At 36.6% G+C, this 25541-nt stretch overlaps 1 protein-coding gene across 1 annotated transcript in view; it reads left to right on the top strand.

The window, feature by feature from the left end:
* The window catches only part of LOC123609314, a 110422-nt gene that overhangs the window by 13395 nt on the left and 71486 nt on the right, over positions 1 to 25541 (top strand). The window contains exons 4-5 of the mRNA XM_045500342.1: positions 8918 to 9085; positions 15322 to 15423. Coding sequence (XP_045356298.1) covers positions 8918 to 9085; positions 15322 to 15423 — 270 coding nt within the window. The remainder of the gene's footprint in view (positions 1 to 8917; positions 9086 to 15321; positions 15424 to 25541) is intronic.

Raw genomic sequence — 25541 nt, 5'->3', positions numbered from 1 at the left:
GAAGGAAGGAAGGGAGAAAGAGTTGATGCAATACTGTAATTTATAAGAAATATAAAAATATATATTTGGTCATTCACGTTCATCCTTATATAAAGTTGGTCTTGGTACACGGATTTCCTGGCTCACAGCTCCTAAAATCCTTAGGATTTCCTAGAAGAGAGCAATAAAGGTGTCTTTTGTTACGTTAATGAGGTGACTGTTGGAAAGCCCTAGGTAACCTAGATGGGACTGACAACCAGAGGAAGCAACTGCAGTGATTAGAGTGTTGGAATGTTCAGCCAGGTGTCCAGGGAATTCCTTGTTGGTGTGGGGACGTGTGTGTGCATGAACACACACACACATTACAACTGGGTCCAGGAACCCAAAAGAGTTGTGATGCAGAGAATGGTGCCCTTATGATAGAGACAGTAGTGAGTATTCGAGGCTATTCCTATAGATAAGCTGACAGAATGACACAAGCAGAATTCCTGAAGGCAGCAGTGTAATTTATCCAGAGTGAGTTAGATGCTGGCACAGATTAGGAATTGAAAGTTAGCTATAAATATGTGGGCAAAATCATGATAATATTTATATAAAACACCACCGTACCGTGTTATCCCACCACAGTGTTCTTACATTCATGTGAACGGCGAATATAATCTAAGTGTTCCATTTTGGTCTGAGAGTGTTTCATTTTTGTCCCTTGGTCAATGTCTACTTCCTCCAGTTGCATCTTCCTGTTTGGCAGCAAGGACTCAGGATCTGGAATCTTAAAATTTTATTCTCACATATACCACTGTATAGGGATGTTTTATTATCCCTCCTTTTCTGTGCATGGACTCTTGAAATACCTCCCTGGAGAATACTTTTGTTATATTAGTATAATATATTAATATTAATTATATTAATATGTTATATTAGTATTAATATATCAATTCTAATTATATTAATATATTAATATGAATATTTTATTGTACTTCCAGTAAAATATTCCCACTGCTTCACATTTTGTTGTAATGTTTACTTTCTTCCGCTTCTAGTCCCCTTCCCCCTCATCAATTTCTATATTGTTATGTTGAATTTGGTTCAAAATTTTTTTTAAATATTTTAATGATCAATACTTAATATTTCATTAGTTTTCCTCATCATTGCCTTATGTACCAATTACTTCCAACAGAGTTTGTTTTCTTTTTCTTCTTACTATAATCCTCTAATAATTTAAGAGAGATTTTGGGGAGATAAACTGAGTCCTGACATATCTGAAAATGTATTTACTTGCCTTTTAATTCTGAATGACAGTTTGCCATAGTTTGGTACAGAATTCTAGGTTCAAACTACTGAAGAAGCTGGTTCATTGTCTTCCTGTAGCCAGTGGTACTGATGAAAAGTCTAACTCCAATCTCATTCTCAAAACTTTTGTCATTAATCGAAATTTCATCTCTATTAGTTCTTAGGGTTTTCTTTTTATCCTTGGTATTCTAAAATTTTTCTAGTGTGTATTTCAGTGTGTGTGTTTTAAATATATTTTAATGTTTGGCATGCTGATGACTCTTTCTTCAACTCTCATAAATTCTCAGATACAATTTCTTCAAATACTATTTTCCTTCCTCCTCTCATAGTCTGCTTCAGGTTGCAATAAATGACTTATTGCACAGGACATTCCATATCCCATCTGGGTGTCCTCTGCTCTCAGTCCTCAACTTTTTCACACAGTCATTGTTCATGGCTAGAGGCAGGTGCAATCACTGCCGCTACTTGACCCCTCGTGGAATTCAGAGTGAGTAATGTGTGGACATCAGATTCCCTGCTGTTTCTGCCATGGTGGTCCAATTGATTACCCTGTTGCTTGCAACTGGGGCCTCTCTAGGTTTCGCTCCTGGTGGTGTTCCCACCGTTCTGCATCAAAACTTTCTGACAGAAATGGTGGTCACCAAGAATTGGGGAATAGGGCAATAGAATAGATGTTGTTTAAAGGTACAAACATGGGGCACCTGGGTGGATCAGTCGGTTAAGCATCGAAGTTCAGCTCAGACAATGATCTCAAGCTTCATGAGTTCGAGCCCCGTATCAGTCTCTTTGCTGTCAGCACAGAGCCTGCTTTGGATCCTCTGTCCCCTTCTCTCTCTTTCTGCCTCTCTCTCCCACCCTCCCTCCCTCTCTCAAAAATAAATAAGCATTAAAAAAAATAATAAAGGTACAAACTTGCAAGAAGTAATTACAGTACAGTGAATATAGACAACAATATTGTATTATAATGAAGTTTGCTAAAGACTAGAACTTAATTATTCAATATACTAAAAAAATTATGTAATGTGATAGAGGTTCTAATAATAATTAGCATTAGCTAAATAATGTAGCAATAGCTACAATGACAATCATATTACAGTGTATAAATGTATCAAGTTAGCATGGTATACACCTGAAATTTATACAGTATTCTATGTCAGATATATTTCAATAGGAAAATTTTTTCTTAAGTATATTGCCTGCTATGATTTCACTCCGTGGCTTATAGGTTGATCCTGGATTTCAGGTATTTCCCAGCTACTGGTGTACTAATACCCTTCCTTCTTTCAAACACTTCCACAAGTCTTAAAACACATACTGTGCTACACCCACACGCCTTCCCTCTATCTCCTTCCTGTTTTTCCTCTGAACTTAGAAATGCTTTTATTATGCAGAAAAATTCAGTTGCAAACCTTGCTTCTACATATATATAATTGAATTTATCACACTTTTCATAAAATAGCCTGCAAGAATTAGGACCTATCCATGTATGTTTTCTAGCATGCTTCTCAGAATGGGAGACTGTGTTTTTTCTTGCTCCTCTATCTTGAGCCCACATCTACAAATAGCTTCCATTTGCCCTTCTAGCTTCCTTTTCTACTGTTCTCCACCTTACACTCTGCCGTAGGTGTCTCACCTCTATATGGACTATATCAAAGGGCTAATTTGCCCTTTGGCTTTTTGTGGGGTTTGACCAATTGGGAAGATCAGCAGGAGCCTGAAGGGAATGAGCAGAGTGAGTCCTGCCATTATTGCCCCAGATTTCTCCCTGGGGTATGCCAAGGACTGGTTGTTTCCCTAAAGCCATAGGTGGTAACCCTATAAAGTAGCCCTCTCTCCACTGCCTTCTATGGCTCTAGGTTTTGGTAACTGGTACCTGCTTCCTCCCTCTTTTATTTTAGTCTTAGATGGACTGGTCTTAATCCCACTCTATCACCCCCAATTTCCTTAAGTCCTGTCCAGTTTGTGCATAGGGTTAAACTCTCCTCAAATTACTCATTTGAGTATACAACATCTTTCATACCATAACCTTATGACACACCAGTGCTCTTCTCATATTAGAGCAATGATAAAATATCACCAACACTACATACTGATAACTGTTTATTGCTCATAGATATAAAGAAGGACACCCCTCTAGAAAGAGCTTTGGTGCCAATTTAGAGGGGGGAAAAACAAAGTCTGATTTTACTGACCATTACAAATTTAGTTTACATTAGGTCTTTCAGTTTAAGGGCTTGATTAGGACAGGGTAAGGATCATGAGTTAACAGGTTAGAACTTAAGGAAATGGCAATCTGAGGATTTTGAAAGTTCTGAAGAGAGTGAGGAAAAAAACTATCTGTTGGTGCTTTCTACTCAAGAGTTGATGGTTTGTGGAGAAGTTCCTATGAGCAACAGTGAAAGTATCTGCCTGGTCAAGTGTCTAAGGGGAAAAAAAACTGCTAAATACTATGGAATAAGGTCATGTTAATTTAGACAATTAGGTGTGCAGGATTCGGTGGCTTTGGTCTTCAGTGTTCAAGCTGTCAAAGAGGAAAGAGGTTTTGTTCTCCATGTCCTAGAGTCATCCCTAGTCTTGAGAGGAATAAATAGCCAGAATTTCACTAAAATTTTACTGGATTTCCTAGATAGCAATACTCTTGGACTGTTATTCTTGTTTTTCTTTGCCTCTTGTTTGATAAATTTGCAGTCTTTGAAAATTTTATTTCTTTTCACCTAAGAAAAAAAATCTTGGGTTATGCAGATACAACTGCCCCTGGCTCCCCTCATCCAGGTGACCCCAAAGAATATACTCACATTAAGCGAAAGTGAGGAAGAGAACCTTCTGAAGACATCAAAGGGGACACAGAGGGGAGGTCTTATGTTACATACTCCCTAGAAAACAACTTGAAATCTCCTGTAGATACCATTCTACTTCGAAGACCCCTGTGCTGCCTCATAGTCATCCACGGAGCCCCTTTTATAGCACAGCTTCCCTCATAGAATACCCGTAGTGACTGTGTTCTGTTTCCATCATTCTGGATTTTCCCTTGGACCTTGGGAACTCCTCTATTTTATACTGCAGAAAATTCAACTGCAGCTTTTACCTCTATACCCATGCAACCAAAATTATCAAGATATTCAACAATCCACTAACACTATGATAATCTGAATCTATCCATCCTAAAAGCTAAGAAAGAAGAACCTGAGAGAAGAACAGTTTAGTTATAAATGAGGAAAACAATAAAATGTTACATGTAGTAATAAAAATTTATTACTTATCACAGTAGCTTCTACCATTACCTAGAACAATCTAGATTGATCTCAACTAAAAAAATTAGACTGAATGGAAACTCTGTTTGATTAATCACAGATGATCTTTATGTGCCATAGAAAAAGGGACCATTTTCTTTAGTTTTCAGTTCCTTTTCATATAGAAAGACCAGTTCCTTCCTGTTTCCTGTGTCCTTCAGCTCCCTGGAACCTTTCAGTCCAAGTCTGTTTCATTCTTTGTTTTATGGACAAATTGTCCACTACTAGTGGACTAGTGCTATTAGACATTCATATCTGCTCTGCATTTCTTGGGAAAAAGAAACCACCATAGGTGTGCTGGAATCAGCTCACAGTGGTTCATGACAGCCAACCGTGCACATTTTTTCCTAACATTGCAATTCAGTAACATCAGGCTAGTAAATTGAAATTGTGAGTATTTATGCAATGGAAACGGACAAACAGTACAAATCAGGGCATTTTTTCTTTTGGAGAGCTGCTTGTTAAACATTTACCAGTACCCACATGACACAACACAGGAATCAACCGTATCATTTATACACATTCAAATGCAGGCCAAAGTAGCACAATCATTTAAATTAAAACAATGATTACGTTTTCTTTGAGGTGAATTCTGTTTTGAATGAAAACGTACACTAACAATTTGTTTCACATTAGACATGAGGGAATGGAAGTGTCTGCCATTTTATTTCTCAGTTTATCCAAGCCATACCCACTCATGTTGTATTTCTTCAGAAACTTTTCAAAAGAGACTGCAATTCACTCAGAGTTGCTGGAGCTAACGTTGTTTAATGTGTGGTTTAAATTCTATCTCATTTATAGAGTCAGGATATGCTACTAATCCCTGACTTAAAAACTGACAGCTTTATCGAGCATCATTACAGCTGGTGTTTCTCAGTCTGTTAATCTCACTCATCTCTGACTTCCTACATAATAACTGGAAAAGACATTAGGAATGACATATTTATGTATGTGGACACAGTTGATCAATGCATCTAGGCTGTGGGGAATGCTGACTAAGGCACACCAGGTAAATAACTTGAAGGCTGTAAACTAAAGTCAGAAGGGCCTGCAAAATGGAGCTCTGATTTTTATAATCTCAAATGGCTCCTATATGACAAACAGATGTGGCAAGTATTTGGGTCTGTGTGAGGATACTTGATAGCATTTCCCTTATTTCATCCAGCTACAAAAATTATTATGAAAATGTATTTTCCAAACATTAGTTTCCATGGAAATAAGAAAGGAAGGAGGGGGTGAACAGTAAGAGAGAAAGAGACCTCTGATTTCTGGTAATAAGAGCTAACAATTACATTGTGCTTTCTACGTCAGCCTGTACAAAATATTCATCTATTAATTATTGCAACAACACTGTAAGTTAAGAACTATATTTTCATCTTCACTTTACCAAATGAGCAATCTGAGTCATGCAGAGGATAAGTGACTTGTGCAGTGTCACTCAGCTACAATGATCAGTGGGGCTAATGCCTTAAACACAGCCCACTACCTCTAGTTGGACCATGCAGATCTGATCCGGGTTCATCTCTGGGAAAGTCCAAACGGGGTTTCATTCTTGTGATACAGCTTTTCTGTTATCCTCAAATAAAACAGTGGAATGAAAGAGATATGAGAATGTCTAAAGACATCTGGAACTGAGTCGAGTATTTTATCTCTTTGCTTCTCAAGTGAAAAAAGAAGTGTTTTAGTTTTTCAGGAGCAAAGGAGTACAAATCCCATTTCAGTACTATGAAGCATATTTAAGAGCTCATTCTCTTTTAAAGTTTCTTTTATTAAAAGGCTCATCTCCACAAGCCAAATTTTGGAGATAAAGTTTTAGTGACAAAGGTACATTTGGATTTTTTTTCTCCTTGGCTCAAAGTTCCACAGGGGCAATTGTTGAGAAATCTAGAAGCTCGAAGCTGCCGCAGGTGTGGCCTGCTGCTTCATTGGATTTTATCATGAATTTTAGGTCTCAGTTTATGTAAGTGTATGTTGATTAGCTCTGTCTTCCTAGTTGAATGAATAGAAACCTGCTCATTCACATAATCGAGTCTATTTGTAAATAAATGAGCTGTTTTAACAGTCTCTTGCATGCTGATAAAAACAAAAGTCACTATAATTTAAAGACCTACCAAAAAAAAAAAAAAAAAGACCTACCTACCCTTTGGGTAATGATAATAATGATAAAGAGGAACCCATGGTCCCAGGAATCTGTGTATATTATACTCATAACTATTAAAATATAACTGAATATTTAAGGCCAAGGATATAAGATACAAATTGAATAAGGAAAGATGCTTTAATACTTTAAAATCCGTTAGGGCTCCTATAACTTTTTCAAGTACTATGTAGGAAGCAGCCTTGAATTAGGCTTGAAGTTTGGAAAGATAAATTGTTATAATTTCTTTGGTTTACTTTTCCTACCCTTTTAAGTCAAATGTCATACTCAGACTTATTTTTAAAAATGAAGGCAAAAAAAAAAATTTTGAAATACGATGCATGAAAGAAGGCATCCCATATACAGAGTAAAAGTATTCTAAAGTTTTCATCATTTTTATTTCAATAAACAATAAGTCTGATAACATTCTTATAAAATTTACTTTCCTACTTTATCATTTTACAGTACTCTAATTTATCATCCCCTTTATTATTACACACTAAAACTATTTATTCAATTAATGTGGTCTTTTCAGTCCCTACTTCCTTACTACACTCCACTTGTCCTTATCATCTTTATTTACAATCCACAATCCCATCTTCTTAGAGAAATTTTGCCCAGTCCTTGAGATCTTCTTCAATCCTACCCTTCTCTGCATCCAAAATTGCTCTCTCCTTCCTCTGAACTCTCTTACTTCATCATGAGTTCCATCTCTTATCTTTCTATCCCCAGTGTGCCTAAAACTGCACCTTGCTCGTGACAGAACAATTATTTTAATTCAACTTAATAAATGAGTAAAAAACAAATCTACATGAAGACATTTAAACTGCGGATAAGTGTCTAATGATATCTCATTTGCTGTACAAAATAAAAACTACAAGAACAAGCATTAAAGATATTGGGGTTCAACTTATGTGACATTGTACATCAACTATACTTAAATAATAAAAATTTTTAAAGATATTGGAGTTTGTTCTTGACTGTCTGCCAGAGACCATGCTGTTGCATGCTTTGTCAACATACCACCTGTGACCATTTCTACACAATTTAAACAAATGTAGGAGCTATCGGTGACTTGGTCTGTGTACCAGGACAATAACTGACGTTTACAGTCTTCGGTACTGGGAGAGCAGATGGAAAATGGAGGGCCAAGGACAAGAACTATTAGGAATGATTGTTCAGAGTAAGTCAGTGAGAGCAGAAGAGCCCTTCTTCTTGGGAACTTTATATAACTGACCTTCAGCAGAAATCCAGCTGGTCACCGCTAGACAGGGTGAGGAGAGGAAGGAAGTGGTTTTACCTCTAATTTTTAGAGAAATGAATAGGAACAGCTGTGTGGGGTATATGAGAAGAAATTGGAAGAGAGGTGTTCTGTTGCAATTTAAGAAGCATGCTGTGATCTTTAAATCTCCCATCTTCATGACAGTTGAGAAATGCAAGTAATGGATTTAGGCTGTTCTTGAAATTATATTTTGGTTCTGAAATGGTACTTATTTCTGCACACTTGAAAGACTGAAAGACTTGGGGCATGACTGAATTCGGGTCTGGACTATCTAAATGAGGCCACAAAGAAACACTTGGAAGCTAATACAAAAAAAAAAAAAAAAAATCAATGTTATTGTCTTAATTAGCACAGCATTCTACACTAGCCAAAGGACTTCCAAACACATAGAAACCCTAAATTGCTATGAATGAAACTGTCAAATGAAACTTTACCTGCCTCCCCATATGCTTTATTCTACACGTAAGACCATAGTGAGTTTTTTTAGGAATGTTTTTGCAGTGTCTTCTTTGAAGTACAGAAAGACAATAGCAATTTTTCCCCCTTGTGCATGGAATTTTGAAACCGATTCTCATTCTCAGTCTTAAGTAGCTTCCTCTTGACCCCCAAATATTAATATGTAAGTCTCAAAACCAGTTATATTCTCTACATTTTTCCTCAACAAAAAGATTCACAGTGCTATCTCTGGTGTGCTGACCTCCATGGTATAGGCCCTCGAGCAATGTCTATTTTATCTGGGATGTTTTAAGTCGATCTAAGTTCCTCCTAAGACAATAGTCTAATGAAGTTAGCTCCTCGCTTTCAAGGATGATACTCTGCCTTTAATAAAGACTCTGCCCCTACATGTGTTCGACTGCTTTCCCACCTTGGCCATCAACGTGTGCACATCTCCTTTCCTGCCAGAGCGTAATTCACGTTATCGCCCTTTCTGCTCCTCAGTCACCTCAGAAGATGGCTGTTCTGTGGATCTTGGCTTTCGAGTTGACCTTGAAGAGAAAGGATTCTACACAGAGAATTTCCATTCAGCAGCATGGGTTTTCCGAGGGGATGATGGGAATCCTGAGGACAGTCCCAGATGTCTTAGTAAAAAACCCCGACCAGTAGCTGGTAAGGACTCTACAGTTATGGTATAAAATAAACACCTTAGAGAACATGGTGGGCACAATATTTGTTAAATGCGTGATTGCATAATTAATTTAAAACATTATTTTCAACTTGAACCTTTGCTTGCTTGAGTTAAGTTGTTGACTATTCATCAAGGTCATTTATTTATACCAATAAAACACAAGTTTACAAAAGCTCTACACCTTAAATTTGACAGCAAAGACTGGGCAAAATAGTAATATCACATGCTGAAACTTGTAATTCAGGTATAGGGTTTTTTTAAATTATTAAGCTATTATTGCATTAGGGAAATATACATAGTTTCAGTTAACTAAAAATAATCCCATAAAAATCATTAAATTATTAGAATATTAGTAAAATCCGCAAAAACACATTTATATTATTAAAGGAAGATAGAATTACTAAATAACTGCAGTAAACATAAAAAGCAGGCTATAGGATCTTATGTATCACACTATATACATGCTAATATCAAATGTATATTTAATGTATGTTTAAAAACAAAACTAGACCTATATATAACAAGTAAGTAAGAATTTAAAAATGCAGAATCAATAAAATGCTTATATTTTGGTGTGGAAAAATAGATGTTACTTGTTCATACTCTAGAATACATTTTTTTTAATTTTTTTTTTTTTCTTCTTCAACGTTTTTATTTATTTTTGGGACAGAGAGAGACAGAGCATGAACAGGGGAGGGGCAGAGAGAGAGGGAGACACAGAATCGGAAACAGGCTCCAGGCTCTGAGCCATCAGCCCAGAGCCCGACGCAGGGCTCGAACTCACGGACCGCGAGATCGTGACCTGGCTGAAGTCGGACGCTTAACCGACTGCGCCACCCAGGCGCCCCTAGAATACATTTTTTTAAAATAGTATTTTTACCGCTAGAACGGAAAATACTCAACTCTTCTTCATTCATCTTTACGCCAAGTTTGGAATTACAACTCTTAGTTTGAATGAGCTCTTAAGACAGTTTTTATTTTAACAACTTCAGATTTTTTCACAATATTAAGAGATAGAGTGTGCTTCCCTCCATTTTGCTGACTTCGGAGGCTTGCCTGGAACTTGATTAACTATGGTCTAGGCACTGGTGGAAGTTTCTAAAGATACAGAGAAGTGACAGATTTTACAAAGATGTACTCATTTTCAGTACAAGCATCAAAATGTGTTTATTTTTATCTGAATCCCATTTATACAGACAAGATTGTTATATGTAAGATCGTCATTTATTTTATCTGTGGAGAGAAATAGAGACTTTCTTAATTTTTTCTCATAAGCATGAAATTCAACATTGGATGCTATTAATGAGGATAAGTTGTAAATCTAAATGAGTTCCTATGTACATGCATAAAATAATACAAGTTTTATATTCTGTGCATTTAGAATATTTATTTATACTTATATAGTAATAAGCTTAGCCATTCATTGGAAACGAAGTTTGAGACTCTAAATCCCCAAATTAAAAGAATTCAGAATGGAATCTTTGAAAATAAAAGTAGATGATGAGGATCTAGGAATAAACTTTTAAAAAAATTTCTGTCTTTAACTTTTGAGTAATAGAATAGTATAAAGAAAGGACACCAGGCTGAAAGTAAAATTTGGGAGGTTGAGATTTCTGTCTCTTTGTCCATTGATGTAGTCCAAGAACTTAGGACAGCGTGTGCCTCATCATAGGAAGCCAATATGTATTTGTTGAATGAATGAATAAAAAGTCCCGGATTTCAGTACTATTCAGAAATTTACCAGCTATGTGTCCTTAGAATAGTTACTTATTTATTGTTAGTATCTCTCTGCCTATCTTACAGTGTTATAAAAAATGAAAAGAAGTTATATATGCAGAAATTATAACTGGCTATTTCTATACATCTTGACTATTTCTGTCTCTCACCCTTGTTTTTCTTAATTTTTGTGAGAATTTTGGATGAATATTACATATTCACATATAAGTATATATATATATACATATATATTTTATATAAATTATAAACAAATACTATTAAGATACTTATTAAAATTACAAATATTTGTCTATTTATTTATGGCAGGCAGGTATGAAAACTTACAGTGAATAAAATACAACTACTCCCTCACAATATCTTGGCTAACACCTGATATATGGTATCTGTAAAAAAGTACAATTATCACCATTTCTACAAAATGCTTATGGTCATCAAACAAGCATTTGATTGATTCACTATTATTTGCTTTGGTTAAAAAAATTTGTTCAGTTTTGCCAACAAAGTTCACAGACACACGTGCATACATAGGCTTATATATATGTGCATATCTATATGCACATACATATTTGTTCAATTTTGTCAAAAACTTTGTATATATGTGTGCATGTGCATTTATGTGTATGCCTATATAATATATACATATCACATAAGGAAAACAAAATGTTTAAATGTTGTGAGTTTCATGGTACCATTAGTTGGACTGAATCTCAGTTCACGAATGTGGCAATTGTTCCTTCTTATTGTGACTAAGACTTGAAATGTTATCAGATGCTTACGTTTTCAACTATATGATATTTAGAGATCTATACAAGACAATGGAGATTCGAAGGAAAAGTGAGCTGAATGCAAATGAATAATTTTTAACTGAAAGATATCTTTACTAACCTAATGGCATTTTAAGATACTGCAATACTAATTTATATCTACCAGCATGTATTTTTGGGAATAAATTTTACACTTAAAAAAAAATCCATCTTTATCCCATAAAAAAACTCTTCTGTAAGTTGGAGATACAGATAAAGGTTTGCATCACTATAAAGTATATTGAGGGAACAACAAGAAAATTTTAAGAGTATTTTTTAATATATGAGGGGTGTTATGTTTATGGAAATATTTATCCTTCATTTGAAGTTTGACATCTAACAACATGATTCCAAGGAAGTGTGTGATTTGAAGGGATAAGATACTTGAAGATGTGCCCACAAAGTCTCTGAAAAGACAATGACATTCATTTGTGGCTTTTCAGCAACTATGTAGCACTCATAGATTATCCACCAGACAGTGGCAGGGGAAACCCAGACTGTAAATCTTAAAATGTGAGAAAATTATCTTCAGAATGGGAGGGGAACATACTGCAAAACATTTTGATTGTCTCAAGTCTCCCACAGGAGAATGCAACAGTTGAGTTCACCATTTAAAAACTTCATTGAATTGTTTATACTTTCACATACATTGTTGACATTCAATTTGCTTGACTGAAGAAAAAAAAAAAGCCCTATCACCACAGCCTTGAAAGTTGTACCCATCTTAACAGTCTCATGTAATACAAAAACAAAACAGCAAGTGTGATTTGATTTGAACCAACACAATAAAAATATTCCATTAAACAAATATCTGTTGGATAATCAATGTGTCAAAAGCAGAAGACAGTGTCAAAAGGGTAACCTAGAGGGAGCAAGATGATTCAACAAGAGGGGATGTTAGAAATGATTTCTACAGAGGTCAGAAATAGTATTTCTGATTTTCTTTCTGCCCTGATTGGCTACCAGCCTGTTGCAGATTGTGAAAAATATTCATTTCTGTGTCCTTGAATTTCTCATTTCTGTCCCTTAAATTATACTGAGATCCTGTAAATGGCAAATAGAAACAGTGATATGCAATGACTGCCAAAAGGAAATTAACAAAGTGATGGAGAGCCTCCCAGGAGCATAGACTAGAGCAGAGGACAGTTTTAGGGCTGGGATACACTAGTACTTTCCCAGCAATTTTGGCATGCTTTTCCTGATACTGTTCTCAACAGCAGAAGAACAGTGTATTTTCTTCAGACATTTTGGGAAGATAAACATTCCTTCAGGAATTCATACAAAGAGACTTTATCCTTCCTCTCTTTAAATGTTTGCCAATTTTGGCAGCCAGTATCTAGCATGGAAAGTCTAGGAGAAAAAGTCTCTTGTCTGTCTTTAACATTACATTCCTAACACAAAGGAAAACACCTGGACAAATAATAGATATTCAGTAAATGTTTGTGAATGAATAACTTCTACTACTGGGCTACAATGGATCATTAAAGACAGAGATGTTTGTTTCCTTGTTTTTAGCAGATATTTTTGTTCCCTAGCTGACCTAGGGGAAGGTCACATGCAAAAGCATCTGGACAGAATGCCTAACTTTTTACTGTATTCGTCAAATTCTCATAGGAAATTTGAAAAAAAAAAAAAAAAACAACCCAATGATTTACCTCATAATATGAGAGAAAATTTAATAAAGTAATGGCAAATCTCTTACAGACTCTGCAATCAGAAATCTTTAAACTGTAATTTAAGTTTATAATAATAGTATCTCCAAAGATCAGGGACTCACCTACCCCAATTGTCTGTCAGATGATGAGGAAGAGATTCCTCACCAAGTGGAAAGCTGGAGTAAGGTCTTTTCCCACTCAAAATATAATTGTTAAATCAGTCATTTGAAATTCTTAAGCATTCCTTTGACCTCTCTATTGCTTATAATTCTATCCATAAATTGCCATTTAGGCATTCTGTAATAGCCTTTGAATATGTATCTAAAAAGGATGCAACTCTGCAAAGAAATGTCCTTGATCTCCAATCCAGATGAAGATCTAAAACTATCTGAGACATGAGAAGTGAAATACAAAAATACCAAATGAAGGATTGGAAAGAAGCAGCAAAATGTATTACCCATAAATTCTAATGTATTCCTATTTTTTTAATAAAAAGGGATTCTATCAAATTATAGCTTTAAGGTATGAATTTGCCTTCCTTATTAATAGATGAGTATTTTTATTTTATAATTACCTGACTTCTTCTCCAGAGACTTAACAATGGGCCTATTATTAATAACTTACTTATGGAGCTCAGGGAGTTTATCATTATACTTTATTAGGATTTGGTCTTTATCATTTTTAGATATTAACATGTATAGAAAAAAATTCATCCAATAAAGTATACCAATAAAGTATACCACAAGTATAATTTCTGGGGACAGATTAATAATCCCAGTATTATGTTACTAGTTCTTTCTGGTAAGCCTGACCATAAATACAACCACTCAATATTCTGAAGGCTTTTGTTTATAATTCTTCTTTGGTAAATTTGTCAGCACTTAAAAAATGGACCTTCTGAAATCACTTATGTCCTTCAGATGTTTTCAGTTTTGTATTCGAGCATGATTCAGGGGTTTTTTCTAAATAAAAACAAGATGTAAATATACCATAAAAGACAAAATTCTGTGTGTCCACATCTCCCATTATGTAGATTGACCTTCCACAAAAGGGACAGTCCCACAGAGACATTTTCTGCCTGATAATCCTGCCCTTTGTCACCTCTGAAGAGTAACAGCCCAAAGAGTTATGAGCAGAGATATTTTCAACCTGTGAGATTCTCACTTTCAAGAATTTGAACTGGGAAGATGCCCTTACTATAGTAAGCACAGAATTTAAAATGTCTTGAGGTAGAGAGAAGTCAAGAGGGCCCATGAGTGAGCTGAAGATATGAATAAGCCAAACTCATTAGTACACAGAAGCTATGAAACACACACACACACACACACACACACACACACACACACACACACACAAGCACGTACACACAGATCTCTATACAGAAAAGACGCTGTGAAGGTAGCAGGAAGAAAAGAGAGAAGATACATGGAAAAGAAGACTGAGAAGTAACAGGGCCACATTAATAAATGATCATTAGACTCATGTAAAAGTCCATGAACTCTTACTGTGAAGTCTCTGGAACTTTCCACCATCAATACACCACAACCTTACAGTTACAATATCTGCAAAGTCCACCCAGCTGTTCCCATTTTTTTCTGAGAAACTCAATTGTTCAGGCTTTCCTGGGCTCCTGTAAGACTTAAATGTACATCTAAGGATTCAGTTTTCCTATTTTCATGTATAACCTTGTAACAATTGTCTTATTGTTTATGGATCTGAGTGACTCAGACCTGTAAGGCTCAGCTGCCTTTTGGGAGTCATGCTGCCTTGGGGTGGTGGGCATTGCCCCTCACTCACCATGTGACTCAGGTAAGTTGTTTAACTTCTCTGTACCTCAGTTTCCTCCTCTATATAAAAAAACCTGATATAAAGATTAAATTAGATAATACTAATAAGTGCTTAGAACATTTTTATTTGGCCTGATATACAATAAACAAGCAATAAATCCTAGCTATTTTCGTAATCATATTTGTGGTATCTAAAGAGTAACTCAAAAGAATGCCTTCTTTGTTTCCTCTTTAGTTCGAGAGCGAACCGTGAGGCTGTTCAAAGGGACTGGTGATTATCCCTGGGGATTCCGAATTCAATTCTCCAAACCAATCGTGGTAACTGAAGTGGATGCTAGTAAGTTGTCTCACTATAGCAGCTTTAATTCAGATCAGAACAACTATCTCAGACCTCACACAATAAATAGCCTTTGATATCATAGTCCCATAAAGCACACACATGCAATAGAAGCAATTTCTAAGTCTCAGTCTATCAAAAACTCATGATTGAAAGTGCTCACATCATGATCAAATACTTTTTAAAAGACCATGCTTTCCTGATGGAACATGCTCCTCTGGTAGACATATGGCATCGGTCTCCCCACAAAGAAGAGCCCTATCTGTACCTGTGGAAATAGGGTTTAGGCTCTGGAGACAAGGATCTTATGAGTAGTCATCCTGTATTTAATAGTTTCTAGGAGGAGTTCCATTCCCCCTACATTATTTCCGTTACAACTTCTCAGCTTTCCTTATTTCCTAACAAGCAAATTAGAAATTTGTAGATGCCTGATGAAAGATCCTTTGCTCCCTTATCTATGTAACATGAGAATAATCTGAGATCAATGCTTTGAAAAAATTAGAGCCAGAAGACTAAGATTGGCAGGAACAGAAGATAAAGATATCTACACCCAGCTTGTTGTATTAGGGGAGGCATAATAAAGTTATCACAGAGGGAGGTCCAGGGCCACTAGAGGGTTTCTGAATTACATTACAGTCCCCATCTGGTCTATGAATTCACCAAGGTCAGAAACTATTTTTTCCATCATTTTATTCTCATTACTTTGTGCAGAGTGTCTTAAAGGTAACAGAGTAGATGCTCCAAAAATGTTTATCGATTGACTCCAAGAACCTTAGGGATAAGGGCTGGGGCAGCATGGGGCAGAGAAGAAGGGAGGAGAACCATCCAGCAGGACTATAACCCTTCCTGCTTTGCCCTCCCTTCTGTGATGCCATTATCACCCAAGGTCACATTTTGTTTTCCTTTTCTTGTCAACATTCAGGTGTTCCTTCATTGTATACTCTGATTCCACTAGGAATGTGTTCTCCTATCTGCAAAGAAGTGGATGACTACTCAGCTCTGGTAAAGGCCAGAGGAGTGACATCTGAGAGGATGAAATAGTTGCCTCTTAGCCCAGCATTCCACAGTCCTGGGCAACACCAGTGGGTAGGAAACAGTGTGCCCAGACAGCCATATATTTTTCATATGAACAAGATTTTCCAATCAGTTCTCAAGAAATATTGAGTATCTATGTAGAATGTGAGATAATTCCTAGTGCAAAAACAAGGAAGTTTTATAGTTTTAAACCCTTCCCAAAGAAATTTCTTTGTATGAGTTATCACTTATGCCAGGTGATCAATGGCATAGATTTTGTACGATGCAGAGGATTAGTATCCTTTAAGCAAGAAGGGACCAACTTAGTAGTAAGCAACTTGGATATCTATTACACATTCACTGATGTTTTTAAAGAAGTAAATTTACTTGCTTATTTACAATATCAAGGTAGACACAAAATTTACTTTAAATATAAAAACCATCATATTCATTGGATTCCTATTATGAGCAGGGTATTTTATTTATGTCCTCCCATGCAATCTATACAACAGAAGTTGAAACTTGATATGATCACTTGCATTTAGCACATGAATATATTAAGGCTCAAACTGGTTAAGCAACTTGCCTAAAGGTACACGTCTGTATCATGACAACTCCAGGATTCAGATCTCAGAATTTCTACCCCTGGAAACAAAGTTCTTCCCCTATGACAGATATCTGTTCAGACCCTCTGTTGCAACTAATAAAGAAATCTGACTGCAAATGGTTTAAGCAATGAAGGGGTTGATTGACTCACAAAAGTTGAAAGTTCTGAGATAGCGTGGGTATTTGATTTGTTTCCGTAGCTCAATTTCATCAAAGGTATGAATTCTTTGACCCCAATTTCCTTGGTGTTACAAGCTTCCCATTTGGATTCAAAATGATCTCAGCGGTTCTAACTTTTTCATGGCACATCAGAGTCATAAAGATAGAGGGGATGGGCTTCAACCCCAAATGTCCTCAGTTTTCTGTGTTCGCTAGGGAATGCTATGAGCTGTTTCACTTAAGCCAAAGGCAAGGCAATTGGCTTTGCCTGACTGAGTTGCTAGGAAACCAGGGCCCACCCTGGACTTGAGAGTGGAATAATGCTTCCTCACCTACCCCAAGCCACCCATAATGGAGAAGATGTTAGAGGACCTCAATGAAGTCTACAACCACTCGGCCTCAAGTCCTACTGACACAGTGACAGTCTGCCCCCAGTGAGTGATAACAAGTCACCCAAACCAAGGAAACATTAACTACTGCACATAAAGCTGATGTTTTGTCTCTTCTTGATGCATTATTTCTTTCTAACCACATTCTTTAAAAACCCTGTTATTCTTATCAAAGAATATTTCATGACTTGATTTGACTTACTTCATTCCCAACTGTTGAAAAAGGTATTCAATACCTTAAAAATCACATCAACTCTTCTTAGCGACACTCACATTATCTCCAACACCTGTTTATGGCTGAGTAGGATTCATTCAGTGTATTACACAAAATAACTTTTTCTCAATATTCTCCACTAACCTTACCTTATAGACCCATTCTTGGCTGCTCTGGGTGAGTTCTGGGATTGATCTTAATTTTTTTTAGTCTTAGACAATGAAAGCACTGTTGTTTTGTCATTCTAAGTCCATATAATAATCACAGAACTACAGGCTAGTCTAGTATAATAATCAAAATTCTCTCATTTTTTACCAATTTAGAATAAATTGCCTGAGCCTGTCTCAGGCTTACAAGGATAGGTGATCTTCTTCACTATTTCTCATCTCTGTTTTCTATTCATCAGAAATATCACCTTTACACTTCCAAATGTACTCAAATCTTTTACCTATTCCTCCTGTCCTTCTTTTCCACCTGAAGGTCAGTTTTTCCACCTTCTCATGGCTTTCAAAAACATTAGCAAATTGGGAATTGATGCAAATTTCTTTAAGGTAATAAAAGGAGTTCCTTTTTCTCAGATCCTATCATCTGAGAAATAGACACCAGTACCAAAATACAGGTGCAAAAGACTGGAGGAAATCACTATGATAGACAAAAGAAAGAGAGCATAAGTAAGCAGAAAAGCCTTCTTAAGGCTCCACAATGGTGGTCTGGCACCTGAGAGAGGACACAGAGAAGGAATCAGGATTATGTAGTTAGATCCTCCAATGGCAGTGCAGCTCTGAGAAATTCTGAGGCAGGCTGATAAGAAGACCCAGAGCAAAGAGTGTTCACTGGAGAAGTCAGGAGGTGACCAGAAGCAGCCTGGCTCTAGTACCCACTCCAAATTCAGTCACTGGCTGTAATCAGGGACTTTCTGGTGAGAATGTAACCTCCGTGTGAGGTGAGGATATCAGAAAGTGCGGCAAGTGAAGGGTTTCAATTACAATCCCCACCGCAGGTTCTCTTAAAGGTATGTATGTATACGTGGGCAGTGTAGACCTAAGACCTCCATACAGGGTAGGGAGTAAAAAGCCCTTAGAAAGAAAAAAAGGCAAATTGATAGGAATAATTCTAATAAAGGTATAATGAATACTATTTTCAAAAATAATATAGAAAGAAATTAAAGAACACCTAAATTAGTGGCAGGAAAAACATATGCATCATTTGTAAGTCTTGATATTTAAAGAGGTCAATTCTTCCTTAAGTTGATCTAGAGACGGAATCCGAAGTAAATTCTACTAGAGTACCTGCTTTTGTTTTATTGGTAAAAATTTTTTCAATGAGAGTCTAAAATATTTATAGAAAAGCAAAGGGCCAAGTTATTAGCTGAACATTCTTTCATCCAGGGAAAAGCCTTTTTATTCTGTAATTAGATATTAAAATGCAAATGCATGGATATATTTTTACTTTTCTACTTTGATGTGAATGAATTTCCATTGGAGTTTACTTATTTTTCAATTAAAGTTCAATCAGTTAATCAAATATATAAATTATTATTTAGCAAATAATTCCCTAATGATTGGGGAGAGAAGGGGTTTTACTCAAATGTTGGTGGAATTTGGGGACAGAAGGGTAGACCCCAAACAAGTGGGGAAAGAGCAGACGAGAATGGAGTCAATAGAACCCAGGTGGCCAAAGATATAAACTGCAAATGTTGCCAGGTCAACCTCGCCTGGCCCCTTAGAGCCCTTCAAAGTGACAAGAACAAAAAACGATTGTGGGCTTAATAATTTCTGTACAGACACAAAGACAGGCAACTTTTTACCATCAAGTGGCTTCTGAGTTTTTACTATATTTTTTTTAAAAATATTTTTTTTTTCACCGTTTATTTATTTTTGGGACAGAGAGACAGAGCATGAACGGGGGAGGGGCAGAGAGAGAGGGAGACACAGAATCGGAAACAGGCTCCAGGCTCTGAGCCATCAGCCCAGAGCCTGACGCGGGGCTCGAACCCACGGACCGCGAGATCGTGACCTGGCTGAAGTCGGACGCTTAACCGACTGCGCCACCCAGGCGCCCCAGAGTTTTTACTATATTTTTAAAAGACATCTGGCTTAGAGGAAATAAATGTTTATTCATAGGGAATGTATTCAAGAATGTTTCACATTTTCCCTCTCTCCTTCTTTCTCTCCATCTTCTCTTTCCCCTTCCCTCATCTCCTCTTTCTACCTCTGACTTCACAAGGTTAGTGTTAAAGAAGTAAAATTCATAAGGAAAATAAAAATGACTACCCTTTAAAAATCAAACAGGTCCAACTTGGTAAGTTTAGTTAGATTTTTGCCAAATACCCAAAACTCTTCATGCCTGTGTTTCTAGATAAAATAACTAAAGGCAGTTTAACAAAATGTTATGATTTCTTTACTTACTGATACCTTTGTAACTGTTAAAGTGATACATAGTTAACTGTATCTCATCCATTCAAATGTGAAACAAATCAAAATGTTTGCATTGCGTGTGACTTTGTATTTAGGAGGCCCTGAGGTTTTATAATAGGAAAAGCTGAAGGATCTCTACTGTAGCAGAAATGGTACAATACATAGTTAACCTAGGATTTTATTCAACATCACAAAGTGCTGCCCTGGCAGGGATTCATGTAGCTGCTGAGTCTACTTCTCTTTTTTTAAAATCTATTCCTCAATGCTGAAGAGCAACCTCTGAAATCCATTGTCTAGTCAAATCTGCTAAATAAGGGGTTGAAGGACTTTAAAATTACACGTATTTTCAGCACTTCTGAAAATCTCATTCACACCACAAAACATTGTTCTGGATGCACTAGAGAGGCTTAATTACACACTGAAGATAAAAAGATAAAGCAGGGAGACCTGTAGGTGGGATGGAAATGATTATCCATAACTATACAGAGAGGGAGTTTGCTGGTAGCTTACATAACTAATTGCCAACACCCGGCTGGCATTTGCATGAACATTTTCTATGAAAGCTTAAATGCTTATGAGATCTGTTGGCATAAACAAAAGAAACAGATGTTCCAACTTTGATACCAAGCAAACTTGAAAAGAAAACTATACATTTAGGGACGGGAAAACCATAGAGGAAATTATGGATAGGCCCATCTTTCTGGAAGTTCTAGAATTTAAAATGCTACTGTTATAGTGCAATTTTTTTTTAATTAAAGGACAAACCCCCTTTTAATTATAAGTTTTTCAGATTCTGCATTATATGTAAATATGCATCTAAGGATGGAGTAGCTCAGCATTTAACTCTTTCCAACAAACACAAAGCTATGCAGTCAAGTATACTGTTAAGGAAAAATACGTAGAAAATCATGGTCTTGCTTTCCGACCACCTCAATCCTTCCTGTGCAAGGTAGGATATATATACTTCCATCTGCTCCAAAGAACAGCCTGAGGTAGAGTTATCTACTTTGACATATCTTCCTCCTCCAAGAAGTCCCACAGCCTCAACCTCTCACCATATTAATAATGGGAAAATTTGCAGGCTGCACTGCAAAATACAGGATCATAGTTAATGCAATGTGTAACTGAAGCTCAAAGCATTCAAATGAGCCGTCAGTAGAATAACACTGCAGAAATAATTTTCTACCAACAAGGATCATTTTTATTCCCAAAACTACATAATACAAAGATAAATAACAAAGGTACAAAGGATTTCAGTAGAGATTCTCCAAAGAGGATAGTCAGTAAGCACACTCACAAAAAAAAATGTTCAGTATCAGTAGTCATCAGTGAAATGAAAAGGAAAACCATAGTGAAATACCACTCCATACCTACTAGGATGGCTATAGTAAAAAGTCAAAAATAACAAGTATTGGCAAAAATGTGGAGAAATCCATAGCACTCATACAATGCTGATGGGAATGTAAAATGATATAGATACTTAGGAAATCAGTCTGTCCATTCCTCAAAAGGTTAAACACAGTTACCATTTGACCCAGCAATTCCACTCCTAGGTATATATGTGAGACAAATGAAAACATGTGTCCACAAAAAAAAAAAAAAAAAAAAAAAAATCATGCACAAATTTTCATGGCAGCATTATTCATCCAGAAAGTGAAAACACAAATTCCCATCCACTGATGAATGGGTAAACAAAAGGTACTGTGCCCTTACAATAAAATGTTTATTCATTGATTCAAAGAAACATAGTACATGGTACATGGATGGATCTTGAAAATAAGTGATTGCCATGTGGATGATGCCAAACACAAAAGAATATTGTATACTTTCATTTATATGAAATGTCCACAACAGGCAAGACTATAGAGACACAAAATCGATTAATGGTTGCCTGGAGCTGAGAGGTTGGGGGAAACAGAGTAACAGCTATGGTAATGGGAGTTTCTGAGGTAACAAGTGATCTAAAATTAGATTGTGGCGATGGGTGCACAACTCCATGAATACACTAAAAACCATTTAATTTTACACTTTAAATGTGTGAAATATAAGGTCTGTGAATTATAACTTAATAAATTTGTCAGAAAATGAATCATTGGGATGCCCGGGTAGCTCAGTCAGTTAAGCGTCCGACTTCAGCTCAGGTCATGATCTCATGGGGTTTGTGGGTTAGAGCCCTGCATCGGGCTCTGTGCTGACAGCTCAGAGCCTGGAACCTGCTTCGGATTCTGTGTCTCCCTCTCTCTCTGCCCCTCCCCCGCTCGCACTCTGTCTCTGTGTTTCTATCAAAAATAAATATTATAAAACCGATTAAAAAAATGATTTGTTTCCACACTGATGGATAATTTAAATTTAAAAAAAAATTGTTTACTTGGGATAGAAGACTTGTTACCAAACACACCTGTGATTACCTATCAGTTAGCATGCACTGATCAGCACCAACAGCTCAAACATGTATCTTCCACTTCTATCACACTCCTTAAAATTCTCTAATTATCACTTAACATTCCCATATTCAGATTCAATCACTTTTCCTCTATCCTTGTTCTTGGCTTCTCGGACAGCCTAGAATTTACAGTGCTATCATGGCGGTTATTTCTGTGCTGTCACTATGAATGACCATTCTCTCCATCTTGAAATTCTTCTCCTGCTCCTACTTACCTTACACTCTTGCTTCCATGCTCCTAGGATCCACCTTCACCTTCTTTGTATTCCTCTCTGGCTCTTCTTTATTCTTCAAGATTTTATCCTCAATGTTCTTTATTTTTCTCCTTACATGTGTCCCTTTGGTTATAAATTCTAAATCAATTTCTCAGGCCTTTCTCATATCCTAGGTATCAAAGATATTTTCCTACCAGCTCAATGAACATTTTCAATTTTTTCTTCCATGACTATCTCAGTACATCTAAAAGCAAACACATACATTCAGCCAACTTTTTTAAAGCCCCTGCCATGTGCCAGAGATTATTAGGTATGGAAAGTACCTAATTAATTTTAATTTTTTTAATGTTTATTTATTTTTGAGAGAGAGACACAGCACGAGCAGGGGAGGGGCAGAGAGAGAGAGAGAGAGAGAGAGAGAGGAAGGGAGACAGACACAGAATCTGAAGCAGGCTCCAGGCTCTGAGCTGTCAGCACAGAGCCCGACTGGGGCTGGAACCCATCAACTGTGAGATCATGACCCCAGCCAAAGACTGACACCCAACTGACTCAGCCACCCAGGCACCCCAGGAGGTACCTATCTGAATATGAATATATATATATATATATATATATATATATATATGAGTGTGTATATATATATATATATATATATATATATATATATATATGAACAAAGAAACAAACAAACAATTTCACTTGTCTCTGAGGTGCTTATACTCCATTAGGGGCAGAAAGGCAGATATGCAAATAGGTGCAATAAAGAGTTTTAGGTCCCACAACAGCATGTTACACCTTCCATTCATTTCCAGTTCCTGTGTCCAGAGTCACATTGCAGACCTCTATCAATTCTGATAATATCCTTGCTGATATGCTTATCTTAATCCTTTCCCATTCTAAATCAATCTTCTAAAAACCACTGCATACATATTTTCTGCTCACAAACTTTTGATGGATCTCTATGGTTGAAATACCAAGTACAAACTGATCTTCACATCCAAGACCCTTTACAAACTGGCCATCTCTGCAACCTTCCACACTCACCCTACCCACCCACACTTTTGCTCTACTTGCTCCGAGTCATTAACTTTTTGGCGTGTCATAAAACCTTCTCACGCACCTTTGCTCAGAAAGCTTTGCCTCCATACAGTGCCAACTGTTTGAGGTTATGCTAGTTTTAGCAACAAAAAAACGTTAACGGCTTAAGATAATAAAGGCTCATTAGTCACTCACATTAATTGTCCAATGTGGGTGTTCTTGGTTGGAGGGTGACTTTGTCCCCTGTGATGTTTTCATATACACGCTTATTTGTTCTTGATTGTAGCCTAACCTAGGGCACTGAGGCATCTGCATCTCGCAGGAAGATAGGAAAAGAATATGAAAGGTGGTCCATGGGACGTTTTTATGAGCCAGGCTCCTAAGTGGCACCCACCACTTCTATTCACATTTCAATGGCTAAAACCCCATCATTTTTCCCACCCAGCTGCAAGAGACCCTGAGAAAAGTTGTCCAACTGTGATCCCAGATAGAAGAGGAATTAGGTTTGTGAATACCCAGCAGCCTTTGCCACCATGTTCTCTTTATTATTCCCCCTTAAGGAGAACCTATTTATTCATTAAGGTCAAGACAAAATTCCACTTCCTTTGGAAAGCATCTCTTAACCAGTCTGATGGAAGTGAGAATTCCCTTTTCTGAAGTTTCCCAATACCTATTATCTTTGTTACTTATTTCACACTTGCCACTGACTGTATTGCAAAGTTACTTTTCTTTTTGATTATACATGTCTTATCTTCCGCAGTGTAATTCTAACTTTCTCAAAGATACAATTTTTAGGTCATCTACTCATTCATTCACTATGTATTTATCAGAAGATATATAGGTATATAGGAGACATCATATATGGTTACCACAGGGAGTACAAAAATTGGCAAGAAGATATTTCTGAACATATATTGTCCTTTTGGAATTCAGTTCAGAAGGCATTGCCATAAACAAGTCCTTTGAGTCCTTTAAGACTATGGAGGAAATTTATTCAAATGGTCAACCATACCATGAGACTTTATTATAAGGATGATGTTATGTAAATTAAGGATATATCAATTATTACTTTTGACTTAACTTTCCTACATTGATTGTTGCTTATCCAAGCACAGAATACCTCCCCCCACTATCATAAATAGACTTAGACAAGCTATAGTCATTGCTCAAAATATTCAAAGTCATGTTACCTCACCAATTGAGTCATGCTTTAAGATTAAAAGTCTTCAAGGAGGTTTATGACACTTTGGATACTGACAGCCTAATATTGCTGCATGATGCTCTGCAAGTCTATGAGCTTGCACCCAGCACTCAGATCAAAGAGAGGGGAAGGGAAATGTTGCTATGGCTACTTTCAGAGAAATTGCTACCTATGCTTTCTTCTAGGATTTTTATGATTTCAGGTCTCACATTTAGGTCCTTATTCCATTTTGATTTTATTTTTGTGTGTAGTCTAAGAAAGTGGTGCAGTTTTACTCTTTTGCACATAGCTGTCCAGTCTTCCCTACACCAGTTGGTGAAGAGACTTTTTCCCATTGCATATTCTTTCCTCCTCTATTGAAACCAATTGCACATATAATTGTGGGTTTCTAATTTCTGGGTCTTCTGTTCTTTTGATCTATG

Source organism: Leopardus geoffroyi, chromosome A1, assembly GCF_018350155.1.
Source record: "Leopardus geoffroyi isolate Oge1 chromosome A1, O.geoffroyi_Oge1_pat1.0, whole genome shotgun sequence".
NCBI lineage: Eukaryota > Metazoa > Chordata > Mammalia > Carnivora > Felidae > Leopardus > Leopardus geoffroyi.
Note: the sequence above shows the minus strand (reverse complement) of the source record. Positions and strands in the feature narration are given on the sequence as shown.